At 41.2% G+C, this 19,184-nt stretch overlaps 2 protein-coding genes and 1 pseudogene across 2 annotated transcripts; 2 read left to right on the top strand and 1 right to left on the bottom strand.

Annotated features, from left to right (window-relative positions):
- Positions 1–859: 859 nt before the first annotated feature.
- On the top strand, positions 860–5,138 carry LOC115136685 (lebercilin-like protein; annotated as a pseudogene).
- Positions 5,139–5,208: 70 nt separating this feature from the next.
- Positions 5,209–15,053, bottom strand: LOC115136684 (guided entry of tail-anchored proteins factor 1-like). Its single transcript, XM_029672352.2, has 5 exons — positions 14,916–15,053; positions 13,109–13,274; positions 7,189–7,256; positions 6,909–7,023; positions 5,209–6,588 (listed from the first exon to the last, which is right to left on the bottom strand). The coding sequence occupies exons 1-5, from the start codon at positions 15,003–15,005 to the stop codon at positions 6,515–6,517; spliced, it is 513 nt and encodes a 170-aa protein (XP_029528212.1). The 5' UTR covers positions 15,006–15,053; the 3' UTR covers positions 5,209–6,514.
- Positions 15,054–15,486: 433 nt separating this feature from the next.
- Positions 15,487–18,725, top strand: LOC115136681 (non-histone chromosomal protein HMG-14-like). The gene is made up of 6 exons (XM_029672320.2): positions 15,487–15,688; positions 17,014–17,037; positions 17,131–17,160; positions 17,277–17,315; positions 17,421–17,552; positions 17,756–18,725. Exons 1-6 carry the CDS (start codon positions 15,671–15,673, stop codon positions 17,819–17,821), a joined length of 309 nt encoding a protein of 102 aa, XP_029528180.1. The 5' UTR covers positions 15,487–15,670; the 3' UTR covers positions 17,822–18,725.
- The last annotated feature ends 459 nt before the right edge of the window (positions 18,726–19,184 follow it).

Raw genomic sequence — 19,184 nt, 5'->3', positions numbered from 1 at the left:
GGCAGTTGAAATGTATGCATATTGTTGGACCATGATTATCTGTAGGCCTAACAGTTTTGTTGTTGTTGAAAATCTACAGGGCACATCTTTATTTGTTTAACTTATTATAGGCACATTTATATTTTTGTTGTTGTAGTATATACTGAAAGTTTATTAAAAAAACAATTGCAAACGAAGTCTAATGTAATTGTTTTACTAAAAAACAATTAGTTTATATGCAAATTAGGATGGTGTGGTCTCTAATTCTCCCAAAAGCAGTCAGTTCTAAGAAATGTCCCATGATTAAGGAATGTATTAACATTCCTTGCCTATGATTTGCCCATATAATTCGAATATATTAAACGCTCAGTAGGCAGAAAACTATATTCCCCCTCGTCCTATTCAATGAGAACGCTTGTTTCTACGGCAACCTAAAATACCATTTCAGAGCCAGCCAGCCAACAACATAATCTGTCAATGACTCTCTTGCTCATGAAGATACATAATAATTTATTTGAATGCAAGTTAGTGGGGGGGGGGGACATTTCGATTTCTAAAAATAATGTCATGTAAGGATAGCATTGGCATGGGGAATTATTAGGCTTGGTTGTTAGCTTTGTAGAATAGTTGAAGTCAGGAAACATTTTTATCAAGGCAAGGAATGTCTGTCACTCTCTCTGTCTTCTAGTCCTAGCTAGATAACGTTAGATTAGCTAAATGTATTAAACTATTAATGAATGTAAGTAGGCTATAGTTGAAAGTATAGATTGTTTTGGTTCTTATAATTTCACATACAGTGTGGCTAAATTAACTACTTCAGCTAATTGGACATCTGTCTACTATATTACAGAAACTGGTGCGGGCTTATCTTTGGGGACACATGTCTCTGAGGCTGAGACACCACAGCAGAGGCATAGTGCAGCAGGACAATGCTAACTATGAAGTGGGTGCAGGCGATGCAGACTCAAGCTGCTCCCCAGGCCAGTTCACCTCCTCCAGGTCAAGCAAGGGATACAGCAGTAGGACCGGCAGCAGGGAAGACTCTCAGGGGTCATCCACCCAGTCAGACTACAAGGAGGAGGCTGACACTACTGCAAATAGGACCCTTTCCCTCTCACCTAGCAAGAAGCCAGGTCTAAGCATGAAGACAGAGAAAGCATGAACTGTGTGATATCAATCTGATATTACATATCTTCTCATTGCTACAGACAGTCTACCTATAATGCCATACGTGTAGGCCTATAGGCCGAGATGGTTTGCAGCATATTCCCATGTAAGCATCACACTTAGGTACCCTTTTCCTCTCAGAACAAAACAAAAGAGTGCAAAAAGAAGAAAAACACTCTTTCAAGGAACCACAAGGCCTCTCGCTTCCCTCCAATCAAGCCCCTGCAGGGCTCAAACCAGCGCACCAGTTCTGCCCACAGGCACCGCATCAAGGAACTCAACAGCCAAGTGTGGGAGCTACAGCAGCAGCTGAGTGGTGTCTCCACAGAGAACACGTTGCTAAAGCAGCTCCAGGGCCGCCACGCGGTGGTGCTTCCAGGATTCACAGAGTGGCCTTCCCCGGGTATGCTGCAGTAAAAAAAAATGGGCTTGAATAATTGATTTATAACACAGCTATAACAAACTCATAATCAGCTAACAACAATAATCTGATCTTGTAGCATTGGTTAAGGTCATAATGTTTTGCACCCACCCACACCGTCAGGTTCTGGCCAAGCACGGAAACGCGATGCGCGCTCTGCAGGAGCTCCAGCGTAAAGCCCGCAACCGCCGCAACTGTCTATCCAGGCGTCTGAGGGGCACAAAGGAGGAGCTGCTGCGCACCAAGGACGCTCTGTACCGGCTGCAGCTGCTCAGCGAGGACTGCAGCCTGGAAGAGAGGGAAGAGCTGAGCCACAGGCTGGCCCTGATCACTGTGGACCTACACAGGAAGAACAAGAGGATACAGGTACAGTACATGCACTCACATGGCAGGGCTGACTCCAGCAGCACCCTGCATCCCACTGCTGGCTTGCTTCTGAAGCTAAGGCGGTTGGTCCTGGATGGGAGACCAGATGCTGCTGGATGTGGTGTTGGAAGGCCAGTGGGAGGTACCCTTTCCTCTGGTCTAAAAAATAATATTCCAATGCCCCAGGGCAGTGATTGGGGACATTACCCTGTGTAGGGTGCTGTCTTTCAGATGGGACGTTAAATGGGTGTCCTGACTCTCTGTGGTCACTAAAGATCCCATGGCACTTATCGTAAGTGTGTTAACCCTGGTGTCCTGGCTAAATTCCCAATCTGGCCTTCATACTATCATGATCACCTAATCATCCCCAGTTTTGGCTCATTCATCCCCAGGTTGTTGCTGTAACTGAGAATGTGTTCTCAGTCAATTTACCTGGTAAAATGAGGGTTAAATAAATGTTCACAGGCCAGGTGGATGTTTGGATTGAAACTGATTGGGTTTTCAACTCTGTCCATTTGTATTGGTCTTCTATGGGGAGACCGATATAGGTGGACAGGGTCAACACAGTTATGCTAGATTGATAATACACACATAGTACCACAATGTTATATCTGTAGTGAAATGTAAATAAATTGTGTTGCAGGACTTAGAAAGGAATCTTGAGCTGAGACAGATATCCTTCAATCACCCTCTTGCCACAGAAACAAGGAAGACCAATGAAGCCAGAGAGCTGTCTGATTACCTCCAGGCACAGATCAATCTGCTGACCAAAGAAATCTAAGTAAGTTTATAAAGAACTTGAGAGCAGCAACATACAGAGTGTAAAAAACATTAGAAATACCTTCCTAATATGCCCCCACCAGGTCAGTCTATGTCATGGCAAGAGCAGGTGTTCAGAAATGTTTTGTACAATCAGTGTAGGTAAACTGTTCCAGATTTTAGTAGATTTGGAACAGTACTGTTGTTTTAAAAGAATGGTAATGTGATTTAACTCGCAGTACTGCAATGTAAACACAAGAGGGAGTCTAATACAGCTATATTTCTGAAGGAATAATTGAAGGTTGAGGTAAAATACCCATTTCCTAAACTTGCCTGGCTACCCAAACGCTACACCACACGTTAGTTTGTTCTCCGCAATGAATCTGGATCTGAGTACTTCCCCGACAATTTATACAATGTAAATACATTATAACCATTGTAATTGGTCCCAGAAAACGATGGGTTGGGCCAGAGCCAGAACACACATGGGTAAAGCTGCGTTTCATAATATTCATAATTCATAATTGGCTTTGATACTCTAATTGATAGAGATAATAATAGAGATAATCCAATCGCTGATTACTTTATTTTGTACAACACCCCTCATTTTGACATCCCCACAAACAACTTAAAAGATCGCAGTTTCAGACTGAAGTATGTAGCGAACATAAGAGCAGTGGACAAATTCAGTTTGAGTCATCGGGCAACTTGTAAACCTGCCTGGTAATAGATATCAGGATGATAACACTACATTTGAGAAATGAACATTTATTGTACATATTGCATTCTTGAGAAATGGCTTACTGATGCATTTAACCACGAAATATAGGAAAGAGAGAGAGAATTGGAGTTCCACAAAATCTACTCACATAGATTTCCAAAAGGCTGGAACAGAAAAGGTACAAAGACATTATGAGCTACTTTAACTTTTAACATGTTCAACCCATGATCCAGATCAAACATTTTTTTAACTTGAGGATTAATATATTTTGCCATTAACAGGAGCAAGATAAACTAAATCTGTTCAAACAGATGACATATCCTCTCTACCCATCGAGGCTCCTTACCAATTTGAACTAGAATATGCCTGTTCACTCCAGCATCTGAAGTTGGAGAAGCAGAAGAGTTTGAGCTGGGTATGTAAATGAGTTTCCTTCTCTCTCACGTTCTGTGCAGAAAGCTGTTTACATGGGTAACGGTAAATAAAACATTTATTCAATATTGACAGATAAAAGCAAATATTAACTCATTGATAAAAGTTTGTGTATTGAGTTCCAGTGTAAAGTTGATATCTGTTTTTTTCTTTCTTCCAGGAGTCCTTTGCAATTGGCTTCCCAGACAGACGTGACACAGCAGACCCGTTAGTGGATGACAGAGGATCATACGATAATGAACATTTTGCTGGTAAGGATTTTAAAAACTTTACTACAGCCTATTGGGACTACCAATAAACAGATGCAAAGTTAAGGGGATATTGAGGAAAGAAATGTTTAAATTAGATTCTGAAGTGTGTACTCTCCAGTCACAGAGTATATGCAAACAAGAGAGCAAACACAAAAAACTCCCAAACATTGGGACTAATTAAAGCTCACGTAAGTAACAGGACTGAAATAACCGTTCCTGTGTCATGTTATATCCCAAAAAAAGCCAAGAAAATTATGGCTCCAATTTTTTTTAAATTATGTGCAAGCAACTATCCTATTTATCCACAGACGGTGGAGAGCTGCATGGTGATTATGACAAGGAGGATCCACAACTTTAGGGTGAGGAGTATTGCCTTGCAGAGGAGGCAGCGAGTTCCCTCAAGGCTTCAGAAGGAGAGCAAACAGAGCCATTTGAAAGCCAGGTCCGGTACACTCTGGATGACTTTCTGAATACAGAACGTGCCAATAAGGCCCTCGAATCCCCTCCCAGGACCAAGCGCCTCTACACATTCAAAGAAACCATCCAGAACCTACACAGTGGGAAGCCTGTCTATGCCAGCCATAGCCAAAGCCTGAGAAAGAGCCCTCCTAAATACATCAAGAGCCAGGCCAGGGTGGAGAACCTGGGGTCTAGGGCGTATGAGCCCTCCTTCACTCTACCAGCAGAGAAGTGCCAAAGGCGTGACACCATGGACCCTCAATCGGAAGATGGCGTAGTCCGCAGCAAGAAGAGTATCTTGATGAAAGAGCTTTTTGGCCAGGCCCCAATCACTGATCCAAATGGCCATGCAGACAGGCAGATCCAGAGTTGGGAGACCAAGATCATTTTTTATTGACCCAAGAAGTATACAAAATTATAATATATTTTTACAATTTGATAAATTATTATTTATCTGCCATGGCAACTCAACACATTACTAAATGGAGTATTTGTATTCTGACACTATTGCTCATGACAAATTCCTTAACTCCCTTGAAATCAGATTGTAATAAAAGCAACATTCAATGAAGATGCCACATAGGTACACTTAGTTTTTTATAAAAGCCTCTCTAAAATACCCAAGAGGCTAAGAACAACCAACACTTTAGGCCTTCAGTTTTCAAATTCTTTATTGTGTTGAAGTATGCATAATTCTTATGCATACTTCTCAACACTTCCAAAATCCAAACAGTAAACTTTGTAATATTAGTTCAGGTTTCATTCAACAAATGAAAATGTGCTACAGACCATGCCTACAATTAACATGAACAAAATTACATAACAACATGAAACAATTGCAACACTTGCTCAACTAATTTCAATCAGTTGAAATTAGATTTAAAACGGTCATTAAACATGCTCATACAATCATTACGCAGTGAAGCAATTTGTGAAATACACTAGATTTCCATAAGTATGTGGACACTGTAAGCTGTAAGCGTTAAGATTTCCCTTTACTGGAACTAAGGTGCCTAGCCCAAACCATGAAAAACAGCCCCAGACCATTATTCTATCTCCGCCAAACTTTAAATTTGGCACTATGCATTCAGGGAGGTAGCGTTTTCCTGGCATCCGTCAAACCCAGATTTGTTCGTCGGACTGCCAGATGATGATTCATCACTCCAGTGAACACGTTTCCACTGTTCCAGAGTCCAATGGCGGAGACCTTTACACCACTCCAGCCGACACTTGGCATTGCACATGGTGATCTTAGGCTTGTGTGCGGCTGCTTGGCCATTGAAACCCATTTCATGAAGCTCCCGACGAACAGTTCTTGTGCTGACGTTGCTTCCAGAGGCAGTTTGGAACTCGATAGTGAGTGTTGCAACGGAGGACAGACAATTCCTATGCACTATGCGCTTCAGAGGTTCCGTTCTGTGATCTTGTGTGGCCTACCACGTCGCAGCTGAGCCATTGTTGCTCCTACACGTTTCCACTTCACAATAACAGCACTTACAGTTGATCGCGGCAGCTCTAGCAGGGCAGACATTTGACGAACTGACTTGTTGGAAAGGTGGCATCCTATGACAGTGCCACATTGAAAGTCACTGAGTTCTTCAGTATGGGCCATTCTACTGCCAATGTTTGTCTATGGAGATTGCATGGCTGTGTGCTGTATTTTATACACCTGTCAGCAACGTGTGGCTGAAATAGACAAATCCACTAATTTGAAGGTGTGTCTACATACTTTTGGCCATGTAGTGTAACATCCGATTCCGAAGCCAACATAAGAGACACTAAAATATGTGCAATAACATTGGCAATGTAAAGGCAATGTTTGAATATGGGGTGCTTTGTAAAAGTGCTTACCAACAGTACCAATTTACACTTTAATATCAAAGTGCTGACTAACAATGCCTGACTTCATTCTCAGAGCATTTGGGGAATAAATAAGACATTAATAAAAGATCCCATTCCTTAGCTAATTGCATGTAGACCAATAGACGCCACTTTGTTGCACACCACCAGCCAGCATGTGATTCCAACACCACCTGAAAGGATACAAAGGCTGGGTTCAAATAGTAATTGTCAGAGTTGTCAGTTAGTAGTATTTGATGTAAGTAAAAACAAAAATGTGCATTCAACATGGCATTTTGAACCAGTTCAATTAGAATTCCATGTTAAGAGAGGAAACGAGTCATGTGATTCTATCTTCAGTATTTAAAGAGAACCAATAGACGAGACATTCAGTAGTCGTCTATAATTAGCCAAAGTTTACAGATTAAACACTAAACTTGATTACTATGAATTTACCCACATTCAAAAGCGAGTGTGGGCCTCAATCCTCAGGCGTTGTAATCACACAATTTACCTGCTACTCCAGATGGGAATGCCACCAGCTGCTCCAGGGGGGCAATCCACTTACTGGGTACAACAGTCACTGGGTCAGCATAATACTTCCAAATCAGGGAGATCATCAGAGCAGCCTAGAGAGACAACAGAAAACAACCTGATTCAGTGCATCAAAATGCAACACAATCACTTGTGCATGTCACCGGTGGTGAAACTTTTTTAAAATGTCAGTTATGTATATTTTTTACCAATGAAAGAATATAGAATATATTTCTAATTTCAATATGTTTAATACTCACCTGGAGGATGTAAAAACCTATATTCACCATCCATTTCATTTTGGCTTGTTGAGCAGTTCTAGACTTGACTGTAAGAAGAAAAAAACAGATCTTATCTGCAGAGGAACCATCTAAATTAATTATTGGTATCCATTCTCTAAATATAGGAATTTCGACAGCTCTAATAACAGTTGCCTTTTGTGTGTTCTTCTCAATTAATTTCAGTGTAAATACTACACAACATGCATTGGAATATAACCTGTTTTGTATGGTATGGCATAAGGGAGGGGTTGGCAGGGAAAATAAGCCTGATGTGTGACCAGTGCATATGACTGGAGAAATACGCATGTGGTGCATTTCAATGTGAAAACACTTTTCAATCCAAAATAGTGAAATATTCCTGTTGTTGAACAACAGGATTTGAACTTGAAGGCATGTTAGTTGATAGGCAGTGGCCCTGAACTGACACAGCATGGGAGAGAGTTAGAGACAGTTGTTTGGGTGTACAGTAGGGAGGATCTAGAGACAAAAAGTCGATTTTCTCAATGTACGAAACACCATATTTCAAAGTCACCTGCATTGTGACTCATCTAAACAATGTGGTAAAAAGTGAACTTGTAGACTTTTTTTATCGCCTTTATGACAAATTCAAAACTAGATCTTTTCAAACAAAAACATAAAAATTGCCTTGGGGTTTTTGTCGCAACCTGTATTTGCCACTGTAAAAATATAATATTGTAACAGTATACTACTGAAGAGTACTTTCTAAACAAACCATTGTCATTCCTGAGAATTTGTACATTTTTCATAAACTAAAAAAATCCAAATCTGATTATAGTATTTCCTTGTTTGCTCTGTCACAGCCCTTACGGTTGCAGGGAAGATGCCATAGTGTAATACAAAGGCTGCCATTCATATAACATTAACTCTTGGCAAATGGCTGTTGGAGACATTTGGTTGTTGTCTGATAGCCAATGGGGTGTATGTGTGTATAACACCAGCTCGTAATGGAGCTATATACTATGCGTCCTGCCTCTATAGAGTTCAGAGCTGTGGCCTGGACATGAAGGACAGCAACAGGCAGCAGCTGCACCATCAGCTGATAATATACAGTTGGCTGGGTGTTCCAAGCATCGGCAGGACAGAACAGCTACGTCTGGTAAGACGAGGGGTGGGGCTGTGCGTCTATTTGTCAATAGCAGCTGGTGTGCAATGTCTAATATTAAGGAAGTATCGAGGTATTGCTTGCCTGAGGTAGTGTAGAAGCAAAAACTAAAGCAGGAAGTACCAGTGACTCGCTCAATACGGAAGTGGTCAGATGACACGAATGCTACGCTATAGGCCTGTTTTTCTAGCACAGACTGGAATATGTTCCGGGATTCATCCAATGGCATTGAGGAGTTTACCACATCAGTCACTGGCTTCATCAATAAGTGCATCAACGATGTCGTCCCCACAGTGACCATACGTACATATCCCAACCAGAACCATGGATTACAGGCACCATCCACACCGAGCTAAAGGCTAGAGCTGCCATTTCAAGGAGCTGGACCCTAATTCGGATGCTTATAAGAAATCACGCTATGCCCTCAGACAAACCATGAAACAGGCAAAGTGTCAATACAGGACTAATATTGAATCCTACTACACCGGATGTGACACTCGTCGGATGTGGCAGGACTTGCAAACTATTACGAACTACTAATGGAAACCCAGCCACGAGCTGCCCTGTGACGCAAGCCTACCAGATGAGCTAAATGCCTTTTATGCTCGCTTCGAGGCAACGTAACACTGAAGTATGCATGAGAGCACCAGCTGTTCCGGACGACTGTGTGATCATGCTCTCCTTAGCCTATGTGAGCAAGACCTTTAAAGAGGTTAACATTCACAAGGTCGTGGGACCAGATGGATTACCAGGACGTGTACGCGGACCAACTGGCAAGTGTCTTCACTGACATTTTCAACCTTTCCCTGACCGAGTCTATAAAACCTACATGTTTCAAACAGACCACCATAGTCCCTGTGCCCAAGAAAGCAAAGGTAACCTGCCTAAATGACTACTGCCCGGTAGCACTCGGTAGCCATGAAGTGCTTTGAAAGGCTGGTCGTGGTTCACATCAACATCATCATCCCGGAAGCCCAAGACCCACTCCAATTCCCATACCGCCTCAACAGATCCACAGATGATGCAATCTGAAACGCACTACACACTGCCCTTTCCCACCTGGGCAAAGGGAACACCACAGCACATTCGGAAAGTATTCAGACCCCTTGACTTTTTCCACATTTTGTTACGTTACAACCTTACTCGAAAATAGATTAAATAAATAAATATCCTCAGCAATCTACACACAATACCCCATAATGACAAAGCAGTTTAATTTTTTTTGTGCAAATGTATTACAAATAGTACACAGAAATACCTAATTTATATAACTATTCAGACCATTTGCTATGAGACTCGAAATTGAGCTCAGGTGCATCCTGCTTCCATAGATCATCATTGAGGTCCCACAGTTGACAGTGCATATCAGAGCAAAAACCATGCCATGAGGTCAAAGGAATTGTCCTAGGAGCTCTGAGACAGGACTGTGTCGTGGCACAGATCTGGGGAAGGGTACCAAAATATTTCTGCAGCATTTAAGGACCCAAAGAACACAGTGGCTTCCATCATTCTTAAATGGAAGAAGTTTGGAACCACCAAGACTCTTCCTAGAGCTGGCCACCTGGCCAAACTGAGCAATCAGGGGAGAAGGGCCTTGGTCAGGGAGGTGACCAAGACTCCGATGGTCAATCTGACAGAGATCTAGATCTACTCTGAAAGAGCTCTGGAGTTCCTCTGTGGAGATGGGATAATCTTCCAGAAGGACAACCATCTCTGCAGCACTCCACCAATCAGGCCTTTATTGTAGAGTGGCCAGACGGAAGCTACTCCTCAGTAAAAGTCACATGACAGCCCGCTTGGAGTTTGCCAAAATATACTTGAAGACTCTCAGACCATAAGAAACAAGATTATCTGGTCTGATGAAACCAAGATTGAACTCTTTGGCCTGAATGCCAAGTGTCACATCTGGAGGAAACCTGGCACCATCCCTACGGTGAAGCATGGTGGTGGCAGCATCATGCTGCGGGGATGTTTTTCAGCGGCAGGGACTGGGAGACTAGTCAGGATCATGGCAAAGATGAACTGAGCAAAGTACAGAGAGAGATCCTTGATGAAAGCCTGGTCCAGAGCGCTCAGACTGTGGCGAGGGTTCACCTTCCAACAGGTCAACAACCTTAAGCACACAGCCAAGACAACGCAGGAATGGCTTCGGGACAAGTCTCTGAATGTCCTTGAGTGGCCCAGCCAGAGCCCGGACTTGAACCCAATCAAATATCTCTGGAGAGACCTGAAAATAGCTGTGCAGCAACACTCCCCATCCAACCTGACAGAGCTTGAGAGGATCTGCAGAGAAACATGGGAGAAAATCCCCAAATAGAGGTGTGCCAAGCTTGTAGAGTGATACCCAAGAAGACACGATGCTGTAATTGCTGCCAATGGTGCTTCAACAAAGTACTGAGTAAAGGGTCTGAATACTTATGTAAATGTGATATTTCCATTTTTTTTATTTGTAATAAATGTGCAAATATGTGAGCAAGACAAAGGAGCTGATCGTGGACTACAGGAAAAGGAAGGCCGAACACGCCCCCATTCACATCAACGGGGCTGTAGTGGAGCGGGTCGAGAGTTTCAAGTTCCTTGGTGTCCACATCACCAACAAACTATCATGATCAAAACACACCAAGACAGTCTTGAAGAGGGCACGACAACACATTTCCCCCCTCAGGAGAATGAAAAGATTTGGCATGGGTCCCCAGATCCTCAAAATGTTATACATCTGCACCATCAAGAGCATCCTGACCAGTTGCATCACTGCCTGGTATGGCAACTGCTCGGCATCTGACCGTAAGGCGCTACAGAGGGTAGTGTGTACGGCCCAGTACATCACTGGGGCCAAACTTCCAGCCATCCAGGCCCTATGTACTAGGCAGAGTCAGAGGAAGGCTCAAAAAATTCATAAGAGACTTTTCTCTCTGCTACCACACGGCAAGCAGTATCGGAGCGCCAAGTCTAGGTGCAAAAGCCTCCTTAACAGCTTCTACCCCCAAGCTATAGGCCTGCTGAACAATTAATCAAATGGCCACCCGGACTATTTACATTGACCTCTCCCCTTTGTTTTTACACTTCTGCTATTTGCTGTTTAATATCTATGCATAGTCACTTCACTCCAACCTACATGTACAAATGACCTTGACTAAATTGTACCCCCGAACATTGACTAGGTATGGGAACCCCTTGTATATAGCCTTGTTATTGTTATTTTGGGGCGGCAGGGTTGCCTAGTGGTTAGAGTGTTGGACTAGTAACCGGAAGGTTACAAGTTCAAACCCCGAGCAGTTAACTGTTCCTAGGCCGTCATTGAAAATAAGAATTTGTTCTTAACTGACTTGCCTAGTTAAATAAAGGTAAAATAAATACTTTTTATTTTTTACTTTAGTTTATTTAGTAAATACTTTCTTCACTCTATTTCTTGAACTGCATTGTTGGTTAAGGGCTTGTAAGTAAGCATTTCACGGTAAGGTCTACCTACACCTGTTGTATTCGTGCATGTGACAAATAAAATTTGATTTGATAATGGATCACTCTTATCTCTATATCAGGGATTTTTCTGTCATTGTAATGACGTTTTTTTTCGGGCCACCGAACAGTGTTAAATAAAATTTCCGGGATGGAAAAATGCTTTCAGTGTAAACTTAAATGACTAAAAACTGATTTAAAGTATGTAGAAAAGACAATAAAGATATATTTTTAAATGAAATCATCTTTAGGAACTAACCATAACTTAAATAAAAGCTAGCCTGACCCCTCCTGTCTCAGCCTCCAGTATTTATGCTGCAGTAGTTTATGTGTCGGGGGGCTGGGGTCAGTTTGTTATATCTGGAGTACTTCTCCTGTCCTATTCGGTGTCCTGTGTGAATCTAAGTGTGCGTTCTCTAATTCTCTCCTCTCTTTCCTTCTCTCTCTCGGAGGACCTGAGCCCTAGGACCATGCCCCAGGACCACCTGACATGATGACTCCTTGCTGTCCCCAGTCCACCTGGCCATGCTGCTGTTCCAGTTTCAACTGACCTGAGCCCTAGGACCATGCCCCAGGACTACCTGACATGATGACTCCTTGCTGTCCCCAGTCCACCTGGCCATGCTGCTGTTCCAGTTTCAACTTCCACCTGACTGTGCTGCTGCTCCAGTTTCAACTGTTCTGCCTTATTATTATTCGACCATGCTGGTAATTTATGAACATTTGAACATCTTGGCCATGTTCTGTTATAATCTCCACCCGGCACAGCCAGAAGAGGACTGGCCACCCCACATAGCCTGGTTCCTCTCTAGGTTTCTTCCTAGGTTTTGGCCTTTCTAGGGAGTTTTTCCTAGCCACCGTGCTTCTACACCTGCATTGCTTGCTGTTTGGGGTTTTAGGCTGGGTTTCTGTACAGCACTTTGAGATATCAGCTGATGTACGAAGGGCTATATAAATACATTTGATTTGATTTGATTAGACAGTCGGGGAGAATTGAAAATTCCAAAAGCAATGAATTCAGCAGTATTGATTTTGTTATTATGTTTGAGCATAAGAACATAGCATTAAAACTGCACAATTTTCCCTCAGCTTCATGGCAGAATGTGGAATCGCATGTTGTTAACTTTAAAACTGCAAAAATGTATCTCAGCTCCATGGATTGTAGAACTGCAGGAAATTGGCTTAAAATGCAAACGTCAACTGGCCCGACCACGCCCATTGCCATGCCCCCTACCACACCCACCACATAAGCCCCTTTTTGATCCATAAAAAAATAAAAATGTAGTGTGGACATCAATTTCAATTGTGTGTCTCTCTTACCATGTGTCTTCAGCTTGTCAGTCATCTTGTTGATTTTGCGCTCTAGTCTGGCGTATCTGGCAAACTCATCCATCATGCTAACGGAGTTGTGCTCCTTCTTCATCTCCTGGATCTCAGCCCGCATATCCCTCTCCTGCTCAGCATCTTTCTGAAGGACCTTCAATAGCTTCACATTCCAACAGACAAACATTTAATTTTATATTTTGCAAAAACACACTACTAGATCTGCTGCCACCAGATGGTGCTGTTATTCCTTACGTCTTTAAATGCATAAGGAATAACAGCACCATCTGGCTGCAGCAGGGCTATTACACTACAAATTTAGCCATGTTTCTGATATGAGATCACTTTGGGATGGTTACCAGTTAGCCCTTGATCATGACTCTAAGTTTCATTACATTACACATAAGAGTCATTGGACGAAGGCGTCTTCTATATGGTGGAGCTTTGTAAAGAGCCCTGACGCTTAATCTGAACATAAGGACCGTATCGTTCATATCAGCAAAAAATGAAGGTTAAATTGTTACCCCCTCGATAGGTTTAGGGTCAGTGTTCCCATGCTGCCATAACGCCATGTTACAGCGCTTGTTTATGGAAGCCAAGAGGCTACCACCAGTGCTAATTATCTATATAGCATGCTCTAAACACCTGTGTGTATTCGTAACTCGGGAAGTGTAGTGGAAGTGTAGTTCCGTTGGATGAAGGTACCAATAGCTGTATGAATCTGTGCAAAACTGCTACAGTAAGTGCAATTTTTTTATTTGAAGCATTCTTTCTCGCTGATGAAAGATAACGGCCATATTTTTCAAAAGCCGTATCGCGATCAATGATTATTGATGTTTCTAAACGTTAAAACACAGCGTCAGGACTGTAGTCCACATGAGGTAGTCGTGGATGAAGCTAATGGCTGAAAACTGTAGGGAGAAGGCAGAATGCTGCCTAGTTTGAGAACTAGTTACCAGTATGTTACTGCAACAAAAGTGCAAAGGTAGTGGAAAGTTGCATTATGTCCGATAAACACTGTAGTCATCCTGTTAAATGTGTTGTTCAGATACAATGATGATCATGAATTGCATTTACATACAAAAATGTTTACTAATTTAAAAAGTACATTTTCTTTGCAATGAAATTGCCTCTGCAAGTGACAAGTATTTTTCTGCCTCCTTGGGTCATTTATAGTTTATTGCATGAGAACATGCAACACCTGGTTTAGTAGTGTATTGCTTAATAAAGTAATAAGGCACGAGGGGGTGTGGTACACCCCCATTCGAGCTATTATTATGCAATGTGGAGTGCCTGGATACAGCCCTTAGCCATGGTATATACCACAACATCTCAGAGGTGCCTTATTGCTATTATAGACGTAGAAACGTAATTAGAACAGTAAAAATACATGTTGTCATACCCATGGTATACAGTCTCATATACCATGGCTTTCAGCCAGTTAGCATTCAGGGCTCAAATCACCCAGTCTATGACAACCCATATTATATGCATTTAGACTAGAAATGTCATCAGACGACCTTATTTACATGTTATGGTTGATATTTTAATATGTGCCCAATAGATAACTACACGGCATTATCTACCTGGCAATGTTATCAGTCTAACACACCTTACATGATACACTGATACATTTGCCAACAGGGTGGAATGGTTGGTTAGCTTCGCTGTTGTTTATGGGGACGCGAGAGGTGAAATAGCTAGCTAGGTAATATAACCTGGGCAAATCTGCCAAAACATTACATGATTTACAAGCCAACCCTGCATTTCTCACACGACCACTGCCCAAATAACCCCTACTTACGAAAGAGGAAATAGTCGGCAAGAGTGTTTTGAAGAGATTGCACAAAAAGACAGATCCCAACACCAGGAACCAAGCGCACCCCGCAGCCATTTTTTATCAACCTTTGTTGCTGCTGCGCTCGTCATAAAGGGACGCCACATCCAGGCTGAACTATGTGCTGAGTTTTATATTAGAAACGTATTTAATTCAAATACAGCTTATTTTATTAACTTCGAATGTAATATATAAATATATAAATTCAGTATCCAAATGTGCTAAATTTACTACATTACTTTATTCAATAAATAAAAAATACTGACAATTCTATAACGGTCATTTACAGTATGTGTACATTATTCTGATATATCAACGAAAATAACACATCATTTTGAATCTAGCTATTCCCACCCCTAAAGTCAAAATGTTTCGTTGGAACGACTGATTGGCATACAGACCTACCCACACAGGTAACTTGCTTTGGTTTAAAAATCTGTTGCCTGGACGTTAAAGCCAATCAATGGCAACAAGGGGCGGAGAATAAATTGCCAGTCAGGTTGGTTAGGATAAGGAATACAATATAAAGAGGGGGGATCCAATCCAGTTTCAGCTAGTTTCTGGACGTAGGCCTACTGATGAAATATTTATGTTAGTTACAGTGTGTTCTGAAGGAATTGAGTGACTTACATCGGACACATTCAGAAGGCTGCACTGAATTGTCAGTAACTGAGAAGGCTAATTTGTCCTCTAATTCTCTAGACAATACAAGCAAAGCAGCCATGCCGAAAAGAAGCAAAGTAAGTTGGAATATTTACCTTTTAATTTAAACCTTATTTTACAATGTATAATTTCTCACATGAAGTGTTTTTATAAATATCTGCAACAATCGCATGTACTCTAAAATATGCTTGATACAATGTAACAAGTTTTCTCTAAAGTATGAATGTGTTTTAGTGTGTCTGTCTTGTCGAAATGGAAGTGGCGCCTTTTTACTTAGTGTGGTAACATTTTGCTTTCGATCTCACTTTCTCATTTTAGTAACCTGTAACGTTACATGATAAACTATCGCAGCTTGTGCTTTTTATATAAGTTACTTAATCATAATTTAATTTGACGCATATCGGGTCTTTCATGAATGTAAAGTAGCTTTTAATAGCCTTCTCAGCAATGAGATCAGACAAAGGGGTGTAACCCACCTGCAATGTAACTAAGCTACATGTTGCCATTGCAGAAATGCGTGCATGATCTAAAGGATATTTTGTGAATATAGGGATTGCTTTAATCGCCTATATATTTGGTTCACGTTTATATTCATATACTTTTAATAGCCCATGCTTGTGGCATCCTATATTATCACTTTGTGTCCTGTGTGCAGTAAAGCGTATTGTAATGCGCGACACCCTATGGCACGGAAAGGTACGGTCTTTGAAGTGTCATGGCAGGCCTTGCAAATAGGAAAGGCATCGACAACTCAGCGCCATGTATCACTTTATTAATGGGGTTTTAGAGAAAGTAATTCTAAAGAAAACGACCATGATTTATAGCTGGTCACGTGTTCCGTTTTTGAGGACTTGCTATTTGTTTGTGTGCATTCCCTGCCTTTGCTTCCCTAACAAATGTTGCGTTATGTAACAGCGAATTTCTGAAGACATCCTCCACAGCGCATATGGGTGAACTGGTATCAGGGAATTATAGATATTCAACTAATGGCGGGAACATACAGTTGGCGTAACGTGTGGATAGATGCCTTCATATAACAATTCTCCGTCGGTTGATGGGGGAGGGGCTGCTTATTGGCCTTTATGCGTATGGGCTACTAAAGTCTAACTAACATACCGTTTTACTTGTCACTCAAGGTAGTTGGTACCACAAAGGCTCTATTTTGCACCATGACAATGGGAAAAGTCAAATGGCATAGTAATGTTAAATGCTTACCCTCCCCCACTCACTTTCAGATTACATAATTTGTATCTATAATTTGGGGATAGAGCAGTGGGGGTACAGTTTGTGAGACCACCCCCCTTAGCATTAGACACCCACTTCTCCCTGCATCTCCCGACCTATGATTGTTCTTGGTTTTTACTAAGAATTTTACTTCTTTTCTCCCACCACCCACTCACAGGCAAATAATGACACTGAAGTCGAGGTTAGTATATTTAATGCTCTTATACAATTTTATATTATGAATAAAAAATTTTTTTTTCTGCAATAGCTGATTTAACTGTCTTTTTCTCACCAGCCAAAGAGGAGATCCACAAGGTTATCTTCTGTAAGTTTGCTATATATTATCATATTTATGTTGTATATCCTATTTATGTTTTCTATGAATAGATGCCATTGTGTATTTGTAATTGGACTAATTATGTAATATGCATTATTTTACAGAAACCCACTACTCCAGCTAAAGCAGAGCCTAAGGCGAAGGTAAAATAAATGTTGTAATTTAAGCTAATTTCAACCCCCAAAACACAATTATACATATTATGCATTTGTACATTGAAATGTATCATGTATTTCTGATTCTTGTAGACACCAGTCAAGGCAGCAGCCAAACCCAAAAAGGTAAAGGCGGTAGTAGAGAAGGCCAAACCTGAGGAGAAGAAAGAAGATCCTGAGGAAGAAGCAACACCGGCAGAAAACGGAGAGGCCAAAGCTGAGGAGGTAAGACTTGTTACCTTAGTTTCAATTATACTATATGCCATGCCAGTGATATACGACATTCAAAATCAGGAGTATTGGGTATTACAAACAGACCAACAATAATTGGCATTGCAGCTGTTTGTACCCCACACACAAATAGTGTAAACAACTAGACCTAAAACAACTGTCCTATAATATGGGAACGTAACTTTTTCATTCGCCAGGAGGCAGCAGAAGAGGAAGATGCTGATGCAGACGAGCCTGAGAAAGAGGAGGATGAGGCAGAATAACATCCTTACCCTTTTGCCAGTGCTCCCTGTACCTCCTTTCTTGTACAATTCAGAATAATATTTTTATCAACTATTTTCTTAAGAAAAAGCAGGTTGTGTAGTAGTAAGATTGTAGAAACAAGTTGTTGTTTTTTTTACCTCTGGAAGAAAGGTTATGGTCATTGTGTGTTTCCCTTTTCTTTTGTGGTCTGGTTCAGTTGTCAGAGGGAGGGGGGCAGGTTTGTAGCAATGACATGCAATCACGCCAATATCAGGAACTTGTTATTCAACTGGGAGAGCTTGTCTGACACTAACATTCCATAGGCTTTATGAGGGACAGTTTATTTAACCTGTGTTGTATGGAGAAGGGTTGGGGGTTTATACACAATAATACTTGTTTTATTGTTTTATATTGGGTAGGAAGGTGGTAATTCTGTTTTAAGCTGTGCTCTATGAATTTTTAACTATTATCCACACCGTATTATGAATCCACAGTTATGGTTCATTCTCCCTAGTACATGTACTGGATTTTTCATCAGGCCTGTGCATTATGTGAAATGGTTTTTGTCTCTGTTTGGTGATGGCATTGCAATAACATTTGATATAGCTGCTGTGAAACTGGGTTTTTTTTCTCCATAATTTCTATGCAGTATGTAATGTAATGGTACGATTTGAGGATGGTTTGAGTGTTTTTAGCCAAGCTAATAACATGAAATACATTACAGTGTTAAACATACTGGTTGTAGCTTATCCTTTTGAGGATACTGATAAACATTGACTGTACTTTCACTTAATCCTTCAAGTGAACATAGCAGCCGTAGATTTCCATGTGGTTTTAGAATTTGATGTACAGTTTCTCTTGTTGTAGCTGTATCTGTTATTATTGGTATAAACATGCCAATTGAATTAAAATGATTGTAATTTCTTTGTTTTCTCTGTTCTCTTATTGATCACAAGTGAAATGTAAACATGATATTATAATTAAGACACTCACTATGAATTGATTAAATACTCTGTAATTTCTCTTATACCATATTGCGAGAAAATGTGTGATTGTTTTTGCCAAATATTGAGCATAGGTCTGCAATTCTATTATTGAGTGCAGCCATACACCAACTCAGTTGGTTATTCGACAAGCACCTGCATGACAATTGCACTATATCAGGGGTCGTCAACTGGTGGACCAAATTCACCCCGTTGTCGAGTTTATTTAATCAAATGTATTTCTATAGCCCTTCGTACATCAGCTGACATCTCAAAGTGCTGTACAGAAACCCAGCCTAAAACCCCAAACAGCAAGCAATGCAGGTGTAGAAGCACATTTAATACATTCGAATAGCCTACAATGATCCATTAGGCTGCTTACATAGTGTTTTTTTCAATT

Source organism: Oncorhynchus nerka, linkage group LG11 (assembly GCF_034236695.1).
Source record: "Oncorhynchus nerka isolate Pitt River linkage group LG11, Oner_Uvic_2.0, whole genome shotgun sequence".
Taxonomy (NCBI): Eukaryota; Metazoa; Chordata; class Actinopteri; order Salmoniformes; family Salmonidae; genus Oncorhynchus; species Oncorhynchus nerka.
Note: the sequence above shows the minus strand (reverse complement) of the source record. Positions and strands in the feature narration are given on the sequence as shown.